The following is a 22,062-nucleotide window of genomic DNA, read 5'->3' as shown; positions in this document are numbered from 1 at the left end:
ACTATGAAGCTCTTAGAAGAAAACATAGATAAATCTTTGTGGTTTTAAATTAGTCAATGGATTCTTTTTTTTTTTTTTTTTTTTTGAGACGAGTCTCGCTCTGTCGCCCAGGCTGGAGTGCAGTGGCACGATCTCGGCTCACTGCAAGCTCCACCTCCCGGGTTCACGCCATTTTCCTGCCTCAGCCTCCCAAGTAGCTTGGACTACAGGCACCTGCCAGCACACCTGGCTAATTTTTTGTATTTTTTAGTAGAGACGAGGTTTCATCATGTTAGCCAGGATGGTCTCGATCTCCTGACCTCATGATCCACCCACCTCGGCCTCCCAAAGTGCTGGGATTACAGGCGTGAGCCACCGTGCCTGGCCTACAATGGATTCCTACATATACTAAAACATAAGCAAATCCTCAAAAAATATATATAAGTAAATAAATATACATAAAGTAAACTTCATCAGTATTTCAATACTTTGTGCTTTAAAAGAAGACAAAAAAAATAGCCCACAGAATGGGAAAAACCTTGCAAATCATTTATTTAATAGGAGTTTAGTATCCAAAATATATAAAGAACTCTCATAACTCTTTAATAAAAAGATAATCTAATATTTGGACCTAACACTGGAGCTCCCAAACTTATAAAACAATTACTGCTAGACCTAAGAAATTAGATAGACGGCAACACAATAATAATGGAGGACTTCAATACTCCACTGACAGCACCAGACAGGTCAGCAAGACAGAAGGTCAACAAAGAAACAATGATTTAAACTATACCCCAGAACGAACAGACTTAACAGATATTTACAGAACATTCTACCTGACAACTGTAGAATATACATTCTTTTCATCAGGACATGGAACATTCTCCAAGATAGACCATATGATAGGCTACAAAACAAGTCTTAATAAATTTAAGAAAATTGAAATTATATCAAGTACTCTCTCAGACCACAGAGAAATAAAATTGGAAATTAACTCCAAAAGGAACCTCAAAATTATACAAATACATGGAAATTAAATAATCTGCTCCTGCATAATCATTGAGTCAACAATGAAATCAAGATGGAAATTTAAAAATTCTTAGAACTGAATGATTATAGTGACACAACCTATCAAAACCTCTGGGATACAGCAAAAGCAGGCTAAGAGGAAAGTTCATAGCATTAAATGGCTACATCAAAAAGTCTGAAAAAGCACAAACAGACAATCTAAGGTCATGCCTCAAGGAACCAGAGAAATAAGAACAACCAAACCCAAACCCAGCAGAAGAAAAGAAATAGTAAAGATCAGAGCAGAACTAAATGAAATTGAAACAAAAAAATACGAAAGATAAATTTTTAAAAAGCTGATTCTTTGGAAAGATAAAATCGATAGACTATTAGTGAGATTAACCAAGAAAAGAATAGAGAAGATCCAAATAAGCTCAATTAGAAACGAAATGGGAGACACTACAAACGATACCAGAGAAATACAAAAGTTCATTCAAGGCTACTGTGAATACCCTTATTCACACAAACTAGAAAACCTAGAAGAAATGAATAAATTCCTGGAAATATACAAGCCTCCTAGGTTAAACCAGGAAGAAACAGAAACTCTGAACAGGCCAATAATAAGTAGTGAGATTGAAATAGCAATTAAAAAAAAAAATTACCAACCAAAAAAAAAGCCCAGGACCAGATGGTTTCACAGCTGAATTCTGTCAGACATTCAAAGAATTGATATCAATTCTATTGAAACTATTCCAAAAAATAGAGAAAGAGGGAATCTTCCCTAAAACATTCTACGAAGCCAGTATTACCCTAATACCAAAGCCAGGAAAAGACATAACAAAAAAAGAAAAAAGAAAACTACAGATCAGTATCTGCTGACTATAGATGCAAAAGATTTCAACAAAATACTAGCTAACCAAATTCAACAGCATATCAAAAATATAGTACACCATGATCAAGTAGGTTTCATACCAGGGATGCAAGGTTGGTTTAACATACGCAAGTCAAAAAATGTGATGCACTGCATAAACAGAAGTAAAAACAAAAAGCATATGATTATCTCAATAGATGCAGAACAAGCATATAACAAAATCCAGTATCCCCTTATGACTAAAACCCTCAGCAAAACTGGCATAGAGGGAACACACTTTAAGGTAATAAAAGACATCTATGTCAAACCCACAGCCAACATTATAGTGAATGGGGAAAAGTTCAAAGCATTTCCCCTAAAAACTGGAACAAGACAAGGATGCCCACTTTCATCACTTATTCAACATAGCACTGGGAGTCCTAGCCACAGCAATCAGATAAGACAAAGAAATAAAGGACATCCAAATTGGTAAAGAGGAAGTCAAAATGTCTCTGTTTGCCAATAATATGATCATATACCTAGAAAACCCTGAAGACTCATCCAAAAAGCTCCTAAATCTGATAAATGAATTCAGTAAAGTTTCAGGATACAAATTAATGTACACAAATCACTAGCACTGCTATACACTAATAGCTACTAAGCTGACAATCAAACAATAACTCAACCCCTTTTGCAACAGCTGCAAAAAAAAAAAAGAAAGAAAGAAAGAAGGAAAAAAAAAACCTTAGGAATATACCTAACCAAAGAGGCAAATGATCTCTACAAGGAAAACTACAAGACACTGCTGAAAGAAATCACAGACAACACAAACAAATGAAAACACATCCCTTGCTCATGGATGGGTAGAATCAATATTGTGAAAATGACCATACTGCCAAAAGCAATCTATAAATTCAGTGCAATTCCTACCAAAATACCATCATCATCCTTCACAGAACTAAAAAAAATCCTAAAATTCATATGGAACAGTAAAGAACCCACATAGCCAAAGCAAGACTAAGCAAAACGAACAAATCTGGAAGCATCACATTGCCTGACTTCAAACTATACTATAAGGCTACAGTTACCAAAACAGCATGGTACTGGTACAAAAACAGACACATAGACCAATGGGACAGAAAAGAGAACTCAGAAATAAAGCCAAATACAGCCAAATGATCTTCAACAAAGCAAACAAAAACATAAGGTGGGGAAAGGACCCCATATTCAACAAATGGTGCTGGGATAATTGGCAAGCCACATGTAGAGGAATGAAACTGGATCCTCAACTATTACCTTGTAAAAAATCCACTCAAGATGGATCAAAGACTTAAATCTAAAATCTGAAAGCATTCAAATTCTAGAAGATAACATCAGAAAAACGGTTCTAGACATTGGCCTAGACAAATAGTACATGACCAAGAACCCATAAGGAAATGCAACAAAAACAAAAATAAATAGATGGGACTTAAACTAAAAAGCTTCTTCACAGCAAAAGAAATAATCAGCAGAGTAAACACAGTCCACAGAGTGAGTGAAAATATTCACAAACTATGCATCCGGCAAAGGACTAGCACCCAGAATCTACAAGGAATTCAAACAAATTAGCAAGAAAGAAGTTATACAAATGGCCAATAAACATACGAAAAAATGTTCAACATCACTAATTACCAGGGAAATTCAAATCAAAATCACAATGTGGTTATCACCTTACTTCTGCAAGAATGCCCATAATTTATCTCTTTTTTTTTTTTCAAATGGCCTACTTCTGGCTTCAATTCTGTTAGTTTTCACTTCATGAATTTTGGAGTTCTGCCTTCAGGTTAATATATGTTTATTATTGTTATACCTTCTTAGTGGTCATCCCTTTTATCATTATAAAATGTCCTCTTTATCTCTTGTGTAATTTTTTGTTTAAAGTCTTTTGTGTCTAATATTACCGTAGCCACCCAGCTCTTTTTTCTTTCAATAGCTTTTCTGGAAACAGGTGATATTTGGTTACATGAATAAGTTATTTAGTGGTGATTTCTCAGATTTTGGTGCACTCATCACCCAAGCAGTGTACACTGTACCCAATGTGTACTCTTTTATACCTCACTCCCCTCCCACACTTTTCCCCAAGTACCCAGAGTTTATTGAATCATTCGTATGCCTTTGCGTCCTCATAGCTTAGCTCCCACTTATGAGTGAGAATATGCAATGTTTGGTTTTCCGTTCCTGAGTTACTACTCTTAGAATGATGATTTCCAATTCCATCCAGCTTGCTGCAAATGCCATTATTTCGTTCCTTTTTATGGCTGAGCAGTATTTCATGGTATATATATATACACCACATTTTCTTTATCCACTTGTTGATTAATGGGCATTTGGGCTGGTTCCATATAATTGCAATTGTGAATTGTGCTGCTATAATATAAACATGTGTATGCAAGCATCTTTTTCATATAATGACTTTTTTTCCTATGGGTAGATACCCAGGAGTAAGATTGCCAGATCAAATGATAGATCTATTTTTAGTTCTTTAAGGAATCTCCACATTGTTTTCCATAGCGGTCACACTTGTTTACATTCCCACCAACAGTGTAAAAGTGTACCCTTTTCACCACATCCATGCCAACATCCATTAGTTTTTTTTTCTTTTTCTTTTTTTTCTTTTTTTTTTTTTTTTTTTTGAGACAGAGTTTCGCTCTTGTTGCCCAGGCTGAAGTGCAATGGCATGATCTTGGCTCACTGCAACCTCTGCCTCCCGGGTTCAAGCGATTCTCCTGCCTCAGCCTCCCAAGTAGCTGGGATTACAGGCATGAGCCACCACACCTGGCTAATTTTGTATTTTTAGTGGAGACAGGGTTTCTCCACGTTGGTCAGGCTAGTCTCGAACTCCCAACCTCAGGTGATCCCCCTACCTCGGCCTCCCAAAGTGCTGGGATTACAGGTGTGAGCCACCATGCCTGGCTGATTTTTTGATTAAAAAATGGCCATAATTAAACTTTTTACAGTATGGCTATTCCTTAACCAAGCTATGCTATGACGTTTATGCCTTTGTGTCTTCATATGCTTAGGTTATTCAAAAGCTGCAGACAATATTCTGATTCCCACACAACAAAGTAAGTTCCAGTTGGATTATAAGTATAATATGCCTGAAAAATCGTCTCTGACAATTTTGCAATTCATGGAGTTAAGGCACATATAAATAAAAGCTTGGTGTAGTTGCACATGGGGGAAGCTGTTTTTGAGGATAAAAAAGAAAGAAATTATAAAGGAAAATATTAATATATTTGATTGCCAAAAATTTAAATTAAAAATTTATAAATTTAAATTATGCCAAGCTATGAGGATGCAAGGCATAGAATGATATAATGGACTCTGGGTACTTAGGGGAAAGTGCAGGAGGGGGGTTAGGGAAAAAAGCCTACACATTGGGTGCACTGTACACTGCTCGGGTGATGGGTGCACCAAAATCTTAGAAATTATACCTAAAGAACTTGTCCATGTAACCAAACACCACCTGTTCCACAAAAACTATTGAAATAATAATAATCAAAATATATATATATTTAAAATTGAAATCATGCACAGAATTAAGATGTAAATCAAAAACAGAAAATTGAAAACTTCTGCAATATTTGGAAATCAAGGATAGATTTCTAAAAAGTCAATGTATTAAAAAAATTTCTCAAATAAATTGGGAAAATATTTTGACTTGAATAAAAATTAAAATGTAACATGACAAAATTATAGTTAGAACAATGCTTTGAGGGAAATTTATAACTTTAAATAGTTATATTAGGGGAAAGAAAGAAAGAAAGGTTTCAAGTCAACAACCTAAGCTTTCCCCCCTAAGAAAATGGAAAAAGAATTTTATATAATAACCAAAGAAAAAAGAAGAAAGGAATAATAATAATAAAAGCAGAAATCAATAACATTACAAATAGAAAACAATGAAACCAAAAACTTGATATTTGTAAAGATAGTTAAATAATATCCTCTAGCCAGAATGACCAAGAAAAAAAGAAAAAGAAGACAAACTACCAATATCATTAATGAAAGAGAAGGTATTACTGCAGACCCTACAGACAGTAACAACAATAATAAAGGAATACTATGAATAATTCTGCCCATAAAGTCATCAACTTAGATAAAAATGAATCTATCCCTTGAAAGGCATAAACTACCAAAACTCATTCAGGAAGGAAAACCTAAATGGTATTATAAAAATGGTCCTATATATGCATTAAATACATTTAATATATAGTTGAAAACTTTTCTACAAAGGAAATCCAGGCCCAGGAGGCTTAACTGGTAAATTATTACAAATATTTAAGGAAGAAGTAATACCAATTCTAAAAAATATCTTCCTGAAAACAAGAGAAGGGAATACTTCCCAACTAATTTTATGAGGCTAGCACTACCCTAACACCCTAAAAACAAAAATATTAAAAGCACAAACTAATGCTCTCCTTGAACATAAACTCAAAATATTCTTCTACAAATTTATTAGCAAATAGATTCCTGCAATATATAAAAAGAATAATACATCATAACCAAGTGGAGTTTGTCCTGAAAATGCAAGGCTGTTCCAACATTTTAAAATCAATTAATTTACCATATTAACAAACTAAAGAAAAAAATATGACTATATAAATAAATGCAGGGAAAACACTTGGAAATTTTTCTTTTTTTTCTTTTTTTAAATTTTAAGTTCAGGGATACAAGTGCAGGATGTGCAGTTTTGTTACATAGATAACCATGTGTCATGGGCGTTTGTTGTATAGATTATTTCATCACCCGGGTATTAAACCTAGTATCCATTAGTTATTTTTCCTGATTCTCTCTGTCCTCCCACCTTCCACCCTCCAATAAGCCCCAGTGTGTGTTGTTCTCCTCTAAGTGTCCATGTGTTCTCATCATTTAGCTTCCACAAAAGTTCTCATATTAATCCATAATGATAAAAACAACAAATTAGGTATCAGCAAATTAGGTATCAAAGGGAAGGTTCTTAACCTGATGAAGAGCATCTATTAAAAAATTTATGCCCAATATGTTTAATGTTGAAAGACTATTATTTATTGCTGTGTAACAAACTACCCCAAAGCTTAGTGGCTTAAAACAACAATTTTTTTGGTCACAGTTTCTGTGGGTTAGGAATTTAGAAATGACTTAGCTGGGTGGTGCTTGCTCAAGGTCTCTCATGAGGCTGCAGGCAGAGTATCCATTGGGGCTACAGTCATCTGAAGGCTTAACTGGCACCAACGAAGCTGATTGCAACCCCACTTTGCTCACACATGGCTATTGTCAGGATGCCTCAGCTCCATGCTATGTAGGCCTCTCACAGGTGCTTGAATGTCTTCACAAGTCATCTGACTTCCCCCAGAGCAAGTAACCCAAGAAAGAAAGCAAGGAGGATACTATAATACCTTATATGTTCTAAGCACATGTCACATACCATCTCCTCTGTCACATTCTATTGTTAGAAGCAAATCAGTCAATAGAATTTACACTTAAGGGAAGGGGATGTTGACTCCCTATTTTGAAGGAAGTAGTACCAAAGAATGTATGGACTTTTCTTTAATATCACCACAGAGATTGAGTAAGATGTCTGCACTTATTACTCCAATTCAACATCATACTGGAAGTTATAGCCAGTGTAATATGTCAAGAAAAAGAAATGAAAGATAAGCTGATGTAAAAGGGAGAACTCAAACTAGCTCTACTAGAAGAAAACATAACTGTCTACATAGAAAACCCTGAAAGAAACAACAACAAAAAAACCTCATAAAATGAATAATTGAGTTTAGCAAGGTCACAGAATACAATGTTAATATTTTAAATATTGTATTTCTATCTACTAGCAATGAACAATTAAAAATAAAAATGTTTAAGTACCATTTACATTAGCACCAAAAAATAAAATAAAATCTTTCTGTTGAAAACTGAAAACACTGATGAAAAAAAAAAAACAAAGAAAACCTAAATAAGTGAAAACATGTATTGTATTCATGAATTGGATGGCTTAATATTATTAATATGCTAATTCTCCCAAAATTAACCCACTGATTTAACACAATCCCATTAAAAATCTCATCAGAAATTTTGTAGATATTGACACACTGATTCTAAAATGTATAAAAGATGTAGAAAATATTTTAGATGTAGCTAAAATCTTTTTGAACAAGAATGAACAATGTTGGAAGCCCCACATTACCTGGTTTTGAGATTCACTTTAACACTACACTAATCAAGACACTATGACATTGGCAAAAGAATGGTCAAATCAATCAATGAGACAGAATTGAGAACCCAGAAATATACCCACACAAATATGATCAATTGCTTTTTGACAAAGGTGCAGGGGCAATTAAATGGTGAAATAACAGTCTTTTTAACAAATGGCACTGAAACAATTGGGTATCTATATTCACAGGTACGAATTTCAACCTACACCTCTCACCTTATACAAAAATTAACTCAAAATAGATCACTAATCTACATATAAAATATAAAACTATAAAACTTTTACAAGAAAGTATTGAATAAGGTTATTGTGAACTTGGGACCTTAGTTAGGCAAAGAGTTCTTAGACATGAACCAAAAGCACAATACATAAAAGAAAAAAAATGATGAATTGGATCTTATTCAAATTACAACTTTTTCTCTATGAGAGACACTGCTAAGAAAATGAAAAAGCAATCCGCAGATTCAGGGGAAGGAAGTTTCCAAATTATATATCTGAAAACAATCTTGCATCCACAACATATAAAGAGCTCTAAAAACTCAACACTAATAAAGCAAGCAAGCCAATAAAAATTTAGCAGAAGATTTAAACAGACCCTTCAATAAAGGTGATAAACATATGGCAAAATGGATGCTCAACATCATTAGTCATTAGGGAAATGCAAATTAAAACAGCAATGAGATAGTACTACATACCTATGTGTGGAAATACTAGAGCCCTCATACATGGCTGGCAAGAAGGCAAAGTGGTACAGTCACTTCAGAAAATAGTTTGGCAGTTTCTTACAGAGTTAAACACACACTTTCCAAATAACCCAGCAATCCCACTCCAAGGCATTTACCCAAAAGAAATGAAAATTTATTGTATTAGTTTCCTAGGGCTGTCATAACAAATTACCACAAACTTTGTGGCTTAAAACAACAGAAATTATTCTCTCACAGTTCTGGAAGCTGGAAGTCCAAAATCTAGGTGTCAGCAGGGCTGCTCTTCTTCCAGAGACTGTTCTGTGATTCTGGCTTCTGTTAGATACAGACTTCTTTGGCTTGTGCCTCCTTGCCTCTGTCATGTCACCTTCTCCACATGTGTCTTCTGAGTGAATCTCTTATAAGGATATGTCATTGGATTTAGGACACACCTGGATAATTCAGGATGATCTCATTTTAAGATTCTTAATTACATTAGCAAAGACCCTTTTTCCAAGTAAGGTAAAAACATAGGTTCCATTGATTAGGACATGGACACATTTTGAGTGCCCCATTCAGCCCATTACACTCATCTTCACACAAAAATCTATCCATGAGTGTTTATAGCACCTCCATTCATAAATTCCAAATAAGAAACAACCCAGGTGTCCTTCTTTGGGTAAATTGATAAATCAACTGTGGCATAATGCAAGAATGTAATACTACACAGTAATAAAAAGAAGCAAGTCATTGATACATCCAATGACATGGATCAATCTCAAATGCCTTATGCTGAGTAAAAGATAGACCAGAAAGCTACATGCATATGACATTCTCTGGAAGGCAAAACTATAGGGACAGAAAACAGAACAGTCATGATCAGAGGCTGAGGGTGGAAGGAGTGATTGACTGCAAAGGGGAAACATGGAAGAATTTGGGGAAGGAATAGAACTGTTTTGTATCTCCATGGTGGTGGTAATTGGATGACAATGTATTTTTCAAACTCACAGAATGGTACATCACAAAAAATGAACTTCCCTATATGTAAATTTAAAATCACATGTTTACTATGAAATACTAGGGCTGGGACTTTGCAAACCAACTTTTCCTCTGTCAGCTGAACCGCCTTTAGGCTCTGCTAATTGAGGGTCCTAAGAGGAGACAAGAGGCATCTGGAATAAAAAGAAACAGGTTCCTTCCAATTTCGACTTCTATTGCTGCTGGCATCACCCACAGAGATGTTCTACCCTGTCAGTGAGGTTGTTTCCAGTTTTAAGTTTTGTTTTGTTTTCCCTGTTTCTAGAATAGCCTCAGAGATACCAGAGATACCCCCTCAGAGATACCAGCATCTGCCAGCTTCCCGTCTTGGTGGTCTGAGAATCCTCCTGCAGGCTCTAGATCCTACTTACCTCCCTTCTTCTCTTTATTCCCATAGCCCCGAGGATGGTGACTTCTTCCTATGGTTTCTATCTCTGAACTACTCTTCTCTTTCACTTTGTTACTACACTAATACTGATTTAGCCAACTCCTTTTATTAAATTATTTCTGTTAAAATTACTGAGGTAGTTCCTGTTTTCCTGACTAGAGATTGACTAATAAAAAGCCAGTGTTTCCTATGCCCTACAAAGTACTACGTGATCTGTCTTCGCCTTCATCTACTCTCTGGCCTCATCCCCTATTTCTTTTCCCCATCGCTCACTCTAGACCCGACTGCTGATTCACAGGACTTAACTGTTAAACCTCACCACAGGGATGCAGTATGTAGAACTCTTTATTGGACAAATAACTTAGTCTCTCCAACAAGTAAACAGCAAGGGGGAAAATAGATGAGGGAGGAACCTCTAATTTGTAAGAGCCTTAAATTAAAACTTATTATTAACCAGCAGCAACGTGAAGATTCAATTTGAGCCCTGGTTTCACATATATATAAATATATGTAAATTCTCCATCTTATCATTTATATTACATGATACATAGAGAATTTGAACCATGGCCGATATGTAATATTAAAGAATTTTAAAATTATTGTAAATTTATTTTAGTTGTTAAATGAAATTGTGATTATATTTTAAAAGCCCTTACCATTTGGAAATACATGATGAAATATTTATTTATGGATATATTGACATGATAATACACTGGAGGAAGGGATAGAGATGATATACAGACATAACAACAGTGGCAAGTGATCATTTTTGAAGCCAAGAAATGGATACAAAAAATTCATTATATTATGTTAAGACTAGGTTATTTTTATGTTTAAAATTTGTTATGCATCTCCAAAATCTGAGGGTCTACCTTATCAGGCAGCTAGGCCAAAGAATGGCTCACGAGTCTCTGAAAAACATTAGGAGCCACTGTTGAAAGGCACATAGTGCAGTGATTTCCACTGTAAGCCCTGGAACCCAATACCTGGGTCCACCACTATCTATCTGTGTGTGACCTTGGACTTCTCCCTGGCTCTGTTTCCTCAGAGGTGAAGGAACATGATTAATAGCATCTACTTCATGGTTTTGTCATGAAGATTAAATGAATTCACAGGTATAAAGCACTGTTTTAAAATAACATCTGGCCCATACATAGTAAGCACTCAAAAATATTTATTATCATCATCATCATCATCATTATTATTACATAGGAAAACAAGTTGTAATGCATCACCAAGGTTTTGAAACAAATGTACCCAAAATATGCTTTTAATCTTGATGAAGTTCACAAATGGCACAATATTGACATTTTCTTAAACAAATTATACAATCATGTTCTTAGATAACAAGGCACAGCATCACCATTACCATGTGTCCTCGGAGACCACAACAGGCAGTGATTTCATGTCCCCCTAAGGTTTGGCGGAGCTGCATGATCAACAGGATGGCTCTGAAAGAACCAGTTTGCTACCAGATAAGTCAATGAGAGACGCCATCACTTTTACTGGACATAGAACTAAATATAAAAATGATGCACAGCAAATATGGAATTAGCTTATTTTGCATTCAGTTTCATTCCTTTCAAGTGACAAAGGTGCCTTTTTTCAGTATCTTAGGATGCAAACATGTATATCTTCCATGGGGCATTCTCACCAAGTTGTTGCCAACAGAAATTAATAGAAATAGTTAGTTCAGTTTCATGATAACCTGAGATTAGGGGAAAAAAAGAAGAGGAGGGAGAAGATGGGGAGGAGAAAGAAGAGAAAAAGGAAGAAGATGAAAAGGAGAAGGAAGAGAAAAAAAGAAGTAGAAGACAAGTCATGAATAATCACAATTATTACTGAAAAAATACTAATTTACAGAAGTGCTTCTTTAAACACCATTTACGAATTATGGATATGAGAGGTAAGCAGGCTTGTAAGGCAAATGAAGACTAAAATAATTCAACTGCATCTATTAATCTTGGGAGTAGGTTATGATTACAGCTCATCCATCTGAATCAGTAGTCAAGGGTTGAGCCCTTTCTGAAACCAGCCTAATGAATGAAGACTGGCCCTGGTTAAGGTTTGCAGACCTCTCCCTTTCTGAATCCAGCAAGCTTTTTTTTTTCTTTCCATTTCCCTTATCAGAAAAATGACACTACATCTCTGATGTCAGAATGCCCTAGCATTCTGACATCAAGCTAGGTTCTAGAAAGAACTCACTACCTCAGGAGGAAGAATGTAACCGGACAGAAGGAACCTAAAGAACCTACCAGAGCAGAGGTTTTCAAAATGTAGGTTTTAACTCCAAGTCCCTTCCCCCTCTCATTCCATAGCATAAGGGCAGTTACCTTCCTCCTGGAGTCACTCATCTGCTCAGGCTTGAAGGTCCCTGCGGCGCCTGCCAAAGGCTTTGGAACCCACATTGGTGGGCACGAAGTTGCTCTTCACCATGCCCCCTGATCTGCTCAGCAAGCCTGCCAGCCGATGAGTCACACAGGTGGCAGTGTTGCAGGCTCTCTTCTGGGCAGTGGAGCTGATTTGCAAGATAGAGAAAGAAGAGAAGACCTGTGAGTGAAAAGCTGGGGGAGGAGCCCACCTCATGGGACCTTCATAAAGAGAACAGCAATGCTTCGACACACCACCTAACAGTAAGTGTTTCTCGAAAATGCAATTATAAAAGCTGTTAGGGGAAATGGCCTGGCAGTCTTCGCCAGGAGCTCTGCCCAAAGACCATCATGAAAAGAAAGAAGAAAAAACAATTCCAAGCCATGGGGCACAGGCTGAAACCCTGCATTTACCATTCAAGGAGGAAGTGGGCAACGAGGCCCAGACCCACCCCAAGATACACAAGGAGTATATAGAGACCATATCCCAGCCACAAGCACCAACACTACCCTTTACCACAGGAAAATGAAATTCCCTAAAGTCTTCAGACGAAGCTCAGAGAACAGGGTTTGCAGCATCCTCTCCCAGAAGTACTTACCAGCTCCTTCACACACTGTTCTTGCTGCTTGAGCTGGGTCACAGAGATGACCCACCAAGCCCCATATCCAGCTACCCTGAAGCTAAGGCTACTTCTGAGCATAGGCACTGGATACCCTCAAGTCTTGGATGTGGACGAGAGCAATAAGCACCGCAGCTCAGTTCCTTTTAGAAAAATAGATTGATTCATCAAATGCCAAGGCATTAAGATGTGCTCATTTTATCATGGTACATTTAGAAGCAGAAATTGGATGGCTCTGTCATAACACCCTCTACAGTCTCAAGAAGCTTCCCTTATTTTCTCTTATCTCTAACATGGTCAGTAAGTTCTGCTCTCTTCCCTTCCATCCTGAGGTCTTCAAAACATTCTCTGTCATAAGCAAAGATACCAATACCAGCATGAAGACAAATCAGAGAGGAATCCACATGCATCAGGTTCATAAAGTGGAGCAAGAAGGGGAATCAGGAGAGGTGAGAGGAGTTCAGCTGCCATCTGGGGGACCCTGGAGTGGGGTGGTGGTCCCTCTGCACGCCGCTGGCTATGTCCCTATTCTTGCCAGGAATTTCAGGCCCAAAGTTGATGCCAGGGAACATATGAAAGTTTTTCAGGTACTGCAAGTATGTGCCCTGCAGGCAAGTACTCAGATTACTACACTACTTAAATCTAGGACTGTTCAAGCTGCAAGGGCAGGACATGCCAGACAGTACCATGCACTACGGGCTGTCCCCATGGGCAGTCACTCAGAAGTTTGGACCAGGCAGGGGACATGTCGAGTGGGAGCAGTTGGGGCAGGCAGGAGGGCAGCTCACACACACTCCATTAGGAGAGGTGAGAGGGTCAGTGGGCCAGGGCAGTGTAGAGAAGGGCTGAATGGGGAAGGATGATCTTTTCTGGCATTCCCATGATGGTCAGTCCTTCATGCTCAACAGAGAGGTTCTCGGGGTGGATACAGGTGTGACACATGCCTCTGCCCAGCAGTGCTGGGACCAGGCCAGGGGTTGGTCTTTGCTCAGGCTCAACGTGCAAAAAGATGTGGGTCTGGGAAAGGGTGCTCTCCCTGGCCTCATGACAACACGCACATCTCCACAGAGCTTGCACATCTAAAGGCTCAAACCTACCTCAGACACTGCTCTGTCCCCACCCCCTGCAAGGGCTTCATCTTCACCTTGCAAATATGAAATGAAGGCTCCTTGCAGGTGCGAAAGAATGGCATGCACATGTGAAATTTCTAAAACTTTCTGAGATATTGGGTCTATCCCTGGCTTCATCCTTACCAGTCTTAACTCATCCAATGCTAGGAGATCTCCCAGTACTGCAAGAGCAATTTCCACAGTGAACGATTCCACACCTCCCCATTTCATTTCCTATCAGTTTTCAGAAATTGAGTTTTTTCTATGTCTAGAAAAAGCTTCTAAATCTATGTCCTAACAGCTTTCAGAAACGGAGCTTTTTATTGTGTCTAACCACACACAGTCCCTCCAGGTGCACTGGGACCTCTGTCTCCCTTGGAACTTGAGAATGGGATCCTGCTGGACAAATCAGCTTGCTGGACCCCTTGCCAGTGTGTTCTCTCCTGCCTCTTGGGATCCACCTTCCTGTGTATGCTGCGGGGAGAGGAGGGCCTGTGCTGGCGCTTGGGGAACCTCACCTGGAGCCCTGTGTCTCCTGCTCCTGCTTCAGCTCACTGGCCTTCATCTGCACATAGTCCTGCACCAGTGCAGCCAGCAGGAGGCGCGCGTCCTCTTTACTGAGGGTGGCCGGGTCTGCGCTGCTCTCCAGGGCAGACCTGTGGAGGGGAAGCAAACTCATTGCAGGCTGTGAGCCCCTGCCTGCCCATCCCCAGGATAGGCAGCCAGGCTTCCTGGTCTCTGCTTCTTCCCCTGGGGATGTGGCCACCGCGACTCCCAGGGGACGGGCATGAGGCCAGGGTCCACCTGTGGGCACTGATTCACCAGGAGCCACGCGTGACTTCAGAGGCACAGAGCTGTCTGGTCCTAGGGGCAGTGGGAGCAGAAGGCGCCCCTGACTCCAGGCTGTCTCACCTGAATGGCGCCGCCTGGAGGCCGCCCGCCTGGTACAGGACCAAGATACTGAGAGCCAGGAAGGGGGAGAACTTCCGGAAACCCATGCCGCCTCTCTGTAAAGGAAGGATGACGTTACTGCTGCACCAGCACAGATCTAGGTTCCAGTCCTGCCTCTGCCACAACCGCCATGTGACCTCAGGCAGGTTACTTCACCTGCCTGAGCCTCTGTTCCCTTCATTTGCAGGAAGGGCTGCTGGGAATCTCAAGAGATACATTGCAGTGAGTGAATGGCTTGATAGAGCGGAAAAAGGTGTCCTAGGGGAAGGGTGGAAAGAAAGGATGAATTTTGGTTCTGTTTTGTTGAAGGCCAGGGAGAAGCCACACGCGCCTGTGCACACAAACCGACACTTCTGCCCTGATTTATGCCGAAACCAGGCGTGGACGCACCTTGCTATAGACCTGCTCTCCCCTTCTCGCCTTCTCCTCTTCTGGGCTTCGCGCCAACGCATGCGAGGGGAGGGTGGGAAGGGTAGATTGGAAAGGAGCGCTCATTTCTCAGTCTTGGAACTGGGAAAATTTTTAACGTGCCAGTTACGGGTGTCTCAGGACTCGCCCGCAAAGCCAGCCCTCTGCCGGAGCGCATTTTAGCAGCAGATGCTGGGCAGCAGCTCCGCGAGGTGAGCGCCCAGGGTTCTAGTCGGCTAAAAACACTGCCTCAGATCCGGACCGGAATCCCGGGAAGGCTCACCAGGAGGCGCCTCAGAGGAAAGCTCAGGGTTCCGACCTCCCGGGAACGAAACATGATCCCGAAGAACAAAGACGGCGCAGGGCGCTCCCGGACCCAACTCGGCAGAATCCTGCGCTCAGCCGGGCCCCAATGCCAGGGCTGCAGACCCGCCTACCTCGGCTCGCCGCGCTTCCAGCGCCCACGCTGAGCCACGGGGATGCTTGGGCTCCTCTCGCACTGGTAGGAGAAACTGCCAGGACAACCGTAACCGCTCGCCTTCTCCGGAGCCTGGAAGAGAGCTAGGACCACTGCTGTAAGGTAGGACCAGATGGCGGCGGAGAGGCAGACAGGCAGATGGAGCAAACTGGATGAACTAGTCGAAGAAGCAGGTTATTAGAGTGAGCGGAATGGGGAATGGGAAGTTCCTCACCTGGCGACTAGAGTTTCAGGGCAGCGCGAGCGACCGGTCGACCTGGGATGAACACCACGCCTGCTGTGGGCGCCTTCCCCGCGAAGACCCCGCTCTTATTACAGAGATAGCGGGAGGGGGGATCCCCACCAGCCCACGCGGCCAATCCAAAGTGGCCAAGACTAGCCAATCAAAGGACCGACCGAGCTCCGATTGCGTCATAACTCACACTGCAGACACTGGTACTCTGGAGCGGGGGCAGTCCGCCCCGCTGTCATTTTTTTTATTGAGGTCATTGCTTGGGAAGCTGGAGAGCCTGGGAGAGGACAGAGAGTTTTCAACTAACTAAGAGTCGGGGCAAGTCGAGGAGAGTTTGGCGTCACCTACAGTGAGGGGCCAGAGCTTCTCTCACCTCCTTGGCTCCTAAACTCCTGCCTCGCACTCTCTCCTGTCACGCCAGTGAGGGACCCGAGTCCAGCCACCCGAACCCCCAGCGAGGTTGAGCAGTAGTCCTGGGTTCTAAAGGGACCACAACTGAAAGAGCCCACGGCAGGGAAGGAGTGGTGGGGGAGGGAAAAGGGGAGGGAGGGGTCCTCAAAATTTGATCTTTCTGGACCACCTGGGGTGCTTCTCTGGATATCCTCCGACCCCTCGAGCCCTGGCACCATAGGCACCCAAAGAAGGATGTTTTGGTGCCAGTCTGGCAGGCAACCCTTCTCCACCTCACTCCTCTGGGATGGGCAGGAGTGGAAGAGAGGTTGGGGAGAGGGCTAAACTGACATAGCCTGCATACAAGGCTCAGCATCCACCTCCTCCCCCTTCCCCTGTATCCCCACATCCTCGACTGCGGGTCCAGCATCCCCCACCCCAAGCCAGGACCCTCCACTGCCACACCGAAGTTGGCTTACACAGCTGCCCTGCGACTCTGCCACCTGTTTGCCAAGCTGCCTGGCGGAGATGGTCTATGCCCGGTTCTCTATCTCTCTCGCTCCACACCCCTACCCCACTTCGCTGAAGCGCCTGAGAGCTGAGCGCGCTGGGGTCCAGCTGCCGCCCACGGAGGGGAGCAGGTGCTGCAGCCCAAGAGTCAGTCTAAGAATTTCCACACAAGTTCCACTCGCGACTACAGACCAGCCGGTGCGCACATCATCACTCACACGGCAGGACCCCCACCACACGCTCTGCCTTCTGCATTCACAGACAGTCCAGCAGACAGCCAGCATTCACTGGAACAGATGCGCCCTCACCAGCTGCTCCCAAAAGGGCTCGCGCTCAGGAACCCAAACTAACCACACTCATACCCGAAAGCAACCCCGTGTGTTTCTGTTTCCAAAAACAGGCGTGTTTTATGCAAACGGGGGTACATACTGTCCCCCAAACATGCACACCGACACATGCACATCCACGCACACAAACTCAGCCTACCCATTTTTTCTTAAGGAAAGCCGGGTTCTGGGAGTCGGCACTGCCAGCTCTTCTTGCTCCCGGGTTCCAGGAGAAGATCCCAGCTTTGGCAGAATAGGCTAGGAAGGAGCGGGGGTTAGGGGCGGTAGCAAGAAAGAAAGGGGCGCCTCTCACCACAGCCCCCAGCCCCGGGCCTCAGGTTCGCTCTTTGCCGCTTGGCAGCAGCGACCCTAAATAAGTACGTGGGCGCCCACTGCACTCCTGGAGAGCAGTCGGGAAAACTTACTGGAGGCTGCCGGGCAGGAAGCAAAGCCAGAGGCTGGCGGAACCCCTGCAGGTGATGCTCACTGTTTCTGCGGGTCAGAAAGAAGTTCAGGGGATATCTGTCTAGGCCCTCTGGGTCCTTTTCGTGTGGCAGGACCCAGCTGGTGGGACTAGAGTGGGTTGGCCTCCAGCACCCGTGCAATGGAAACTCCAGGTAACACCCATGAAGAATCGGGACCACTGACTCCGGTGACTGCTGCCCGGCCTACAACTCAGGTGCGCAGAGTGCACTGAGGCAGGGTGACCTGCAGTCGCCCCCTCCCCTGGGAAGGCAGCCAGAACTGTTCTAGAAGTAGCTCCGGCCTGTGGCAGACTCGAAGTAAGGCAGGAGGACTTCCAGGACCTTTGTAGTACCACACCAGGAACTGCAGCTGTCTAAGGAGTATTTCTATGTATGCAAAGGTTCTCTACATCTAGACCGTTGGATGCACTTTTGTGTTTTTGGTTCTGCTTTGTTTTTTAATTTTTAATTTGTGTGGGTTCATACTAGATGTATATATTTATAGGGTTCATGAGATGTTTTGATACAGGCATACAATGTAGTAATCACATCATGGAGAATGGGGTATTTGTCCCCTCAAGCATGTATCCTTTGTGTTACAAACAATCCAATTACACTGTTTTGGTTATTTTTAAATGTACAATTAAGTTATTATTGACTATAGTCACCCTGTTGTGTTAGCAAATGGTAAGTCTTATTCAACTTTTTTTGTACCCTTTAAACATTCCCATCTCCACCATCACCACCCATTACCCTTCCCAGCCTCTGATAACCATCTCTACTCTCTAGGTCCATGAGTTCAATTGTTTAGATTTTTAGATGTTGGGCTCACTTTTGGAAACAATGAGGGACACCAAGGCGGCCTTCACTTGGGAGCCCTTTTTCCCAAAGCCCTGCAATTCTAGGGGAGACTTCTGTGTCCCTCTCCCTGATTCCAGCCCAGATAAATGGCTGCCTAGTGGAAAGGCAAAATTGGGAGGTGCTACCTGCATGAGGGCTGTGCCCTCTGCCCCGTTTCTTCCTCGGCCACTACCACCCTCTCTGAGGTCTGGCAGAACTGGTAGCCCAGTAGTTCTGGGAAGCACCACCCTTCGCAGGGCCCTTGGGCCAGCCTGGCAGGAGAGGAAAGGAAGTTGAGTAGGAGAGAAGATCTGGAAGGCCCCAGACCTTGGAGCGGCGGGCTCCCCAGCCTGTCAATGTTATCAGTGGTGCACAAGGCCAAGGAAGCAAGCTGGGAGCTCAAGAGGAGTCACAATTGGTGTTTGGCCTCCCAAGAAGCCCAGAAATATTATCTGAAGGGAAATTTGAACCTTTGGAACTGGCACTCAACAGCTGGCACTATCTCCAAAGGCCAGGTCTGTGTCACTAGGACTTTTCTGAAATATTGGGACAGATGGCCATACTGCTATTGTTGCAGGAAGTCAGGGACCCTGAACGGAGGGACCAGCTGAAGCCATGGCAGAAGAACATAAATTGTGAAGATTTCATGGACATTTATTTGTTCCCCAAATTAATACTTTTATAATTTCTTACACCTGTCTTTACTGCAATCTCTGAACATACATTTTGAAGATTTCATGGACATTTATCACTTCCCCAATCAATACTCTTGTGATTTCCTATGCCTGTCTTTAATCTCTTAATCCCATCATCTTTATAAGCTGAGGATGTATGTCACCTCAGGACCCTGTGATGATTGCGTTAACTGCACAAATTGTTCATAAGCATGTGTGTTCAAACAATATGAAATCTGGGCACCTTGAAAAATGAACAGGATAACAGCAATGTTCAGGGAACGAGGGAGATAAGCATTAGGTCTGGCTGCCTGAGAGCCAGGTGGAACAGAGCCATATTTCTCTTCTTTTAAAAGCAAATAGGAGAAATATTGCTGAATTCCTTTTCTCAGCAAGGAACAGCCCTGAGGAAGAGAATGCATTCCCAGGGGTAGGTCTCTGAAATGGCCACTCTGGGAATGTCTGTCTTTTATGGTTGTAGATAAGGGATGAAATAAGCCTTGGTCTCCCGTAGTGTTCCCAGGCCTATTAGGATGAGGAAATTCCCACCTAGTAAATTTTTAGTCAGACTCATTGTCTGCTTTCAAACCCTGTCTTCTAATAAGATGTTATCAATGACAATGCATGCCCAAAACTTCATTAGCAATTTTAATTTCGCCCTGGTCCTGTGATCTTGCCCTGCCTCCATTTGCCTTGTAATATTTTATTACCTTGTGAAGCATGTGATCTCTGTGACCTACACCCTATTCGTACACTCCCTCCCCTTTGAAAATCACTAATAAAAACTTGCTGGTTTTGCAGCTTGGGGGGCATCACGGAACCTGCTGACATGTGATGTCTCCCCCAGATACCCAGCTTTAAAATTTCTCTGTTTTGTACTCTTTCCCTTTATTTCTCAGACTGTCCAACACTTAGGGAAATAGAAAAGAACCTATGTGAAATAACATTGAATTATCCGGGGTGGGCTCCCCCAAAATCTGGCCCACCAACATGGTTTTTTCTTTTTCCCAAGTGCATGTGGGAACCCGATTCCCTTTGGTAGGTGTGGAGAAATGTCATCGGTTTGGTACACAGAAATGCTTGTTCGACTCCCTGACGACTGGTGAGTAGTCTGTGTATGATCCAGGTTAACTATGGGTCACACAGAGTCTAAAAATTATACTTATCTCTTCTATATTAAACTCCTGTTAAAACAGGGAAGGGTTCGAGTGCCCATGGAAAATATGGTCACTCTATTCAGGGCAGTGGGAAAATACTGTCCTTGGTTTCCTGAAAAAGGAACCTTAGATGTAGACCTGTTAAAACAGGCAAAGGTTTGAGTGCCTATGGAAAATATGGTCACTCTATTCAGGGCGGTGGAAAAATACTGTCCTTGGTTTCCTGAAAAAGGAACTGTATATGTAAAAGTATAGGATCTTGTTGGTACAACATTCCAGGAACTGGCCTCAACAGAGAATTATGTTCCCGTCACTGTTTGGGATGATTGGGCCTCGGTACATGCCATCCTAATACCTCCTCAACTTTCCTCTCCTGCACAGCTTTCATTATCTGATCAGCCTCTCCCTTTGCCTATTCCTCTCCCATATAATGATGCTGAGATTTCAGCATCTAACTCTGGTGACTTTGGCTTAAATTTACCCCCTACTGATCTTACTTCTTTTCATGAAGAGCAGGTACTTGAAGCTCCCAGCCATGACTCACACAGCCCGGGACCATAGATATGCTAAATCTTCTCTCTTCAAACCTCTGGCATCAGCTAATGGCTCCAGGACCAACCTACAATTTACCTATAATTCTCCAGGTCCTCCCCCATCCACTGCAGCCCCTCACCCTCTTGTCATTTTGGTTCCTCAACTGATCACTTTGCCATCCACCCGCACTGCTTCTCTGTACCCTTCTTCACACATGGATGCCAGTAATCTTCTGCCTCTTCTGCTCCTTCAATGCCCCTTTCTCACATGTCATTCCGGTCTGTGTCATTATGTACCTCTCAATCTTACCTTTTTAAAAGAATTTAAGGATGCTTGTACTCAGTATGGTCCTACTTCTCCTTATGTTAAAATGGTATTACAAACTTTTTGTACAGAGGTCACTTTGCTTCCTTTAGACTAGGACCTTTTGGCAAAAAGCTGTTCTAACCCCATCTCAGCCTAGTGGGCAGAGGAGGCCCATCTACAGGCTCAGCTAAATCAGACTAATGGCGTTCTAATTACTCAGGCTCAGCTCACAGGCTCCGATAGTTTCTCTGATACTTATGCCCAATTAGGCTTTGATGCTCTTACCACAAAACAAGTAACAAAGGTGTGTATGAGAGCTTGCAATAAATTATGCACCCCAGGCCAAGCTCCTGTTTCTTTTACTACTGTTAAACAAGTTCAATTGCTTTTACTACCTAATATCATTTTAAACAAAGGAGATAAGACACGTGGCCCTGGGATAGGCTCTGGAGAAAGCTGCTTATTGGATTAATGTAATTTCTAAACAACGGCCCACCTGCACCATACACATTCAAG

General features: G+C 42.1%; 2 protein-coding genes across 3 annotated transcripts; one reads left to right on the top strand and one right to left on the bottom strand.

Moving 5' to 3' along the window:
• Positions 1-9,063: 9,063 nt before the first annotated feature.
• On the bottom strand, positions 9,064-16,398 carry LOC100594283 (calcitonin gene-related peptide 2). 2 transcript variants are annotated; one of them, XM_004090670.3, is made up of 5 exons: positions 16,328-16,394; positions 15,189-15,283; positions 14,795-14,932; positions 12,512-12,696; positions 9,064-9,204 (listed from the first exon to the last, which is right to left on the bottom strand). In XM_004090670.3, exons 2-4 carry the CDS (start codon positions 15,272-15,274, stop codon positions 12,537-12,539), a joined length of 384 nt encoding a protein of 127 aa, XP_004090718.1. In that variant the 5' UTR covers positions 15,275-15,283; positions 16,328-16,394; the 3' UTR covers positions 9,064-9,204; positions 12,512-12,536. The 2 variants fall into 2 exon arrangements, with proteins under 2 accessions (XP_004090718.1, XP_003254310.1); XM_003254262.3 differs by lacking the exon at positions 9,064-9,204 and adding an exon at positions 11,338-11,886 and having other exon boundaries at positions 16,328-16,398.
• On the top strand, positions 15,355-18,659 carry LOC115838614. Its single transcript, XM_030829499.1, has one exon. The coding sequence runs from the start codon at positions 17,264-17,266 to the stop codon at positions 17,831-17,833; it is 570 nt and encodes a 189-aa protein (XP_030685359.1). The 5' UTR covers positions 15,355-17,263; the 3' UTR covers positions 17,834-18,659.
• Positions 18,660-22,062: the final 3,403 nt, after the last annotated feature.

Source organism: Nomascus leucogenys, chromosome 15 (assembly GCF_006542625.1).
Source record: "Nomascus leucogenys isolate Asia chromosome 15, Asia_NLE_v1, whole genome shotgun sequence".
NCBI classification, from domain to species: Eukaryota; Metazoa; Chordata; class Mammalia; order Primates; family Hylobatidae; genus Nomascus; species Nomascus leucogenys.
This window is presented reverse-complemented; position numbering and strand designations above follow the sequence as displayed.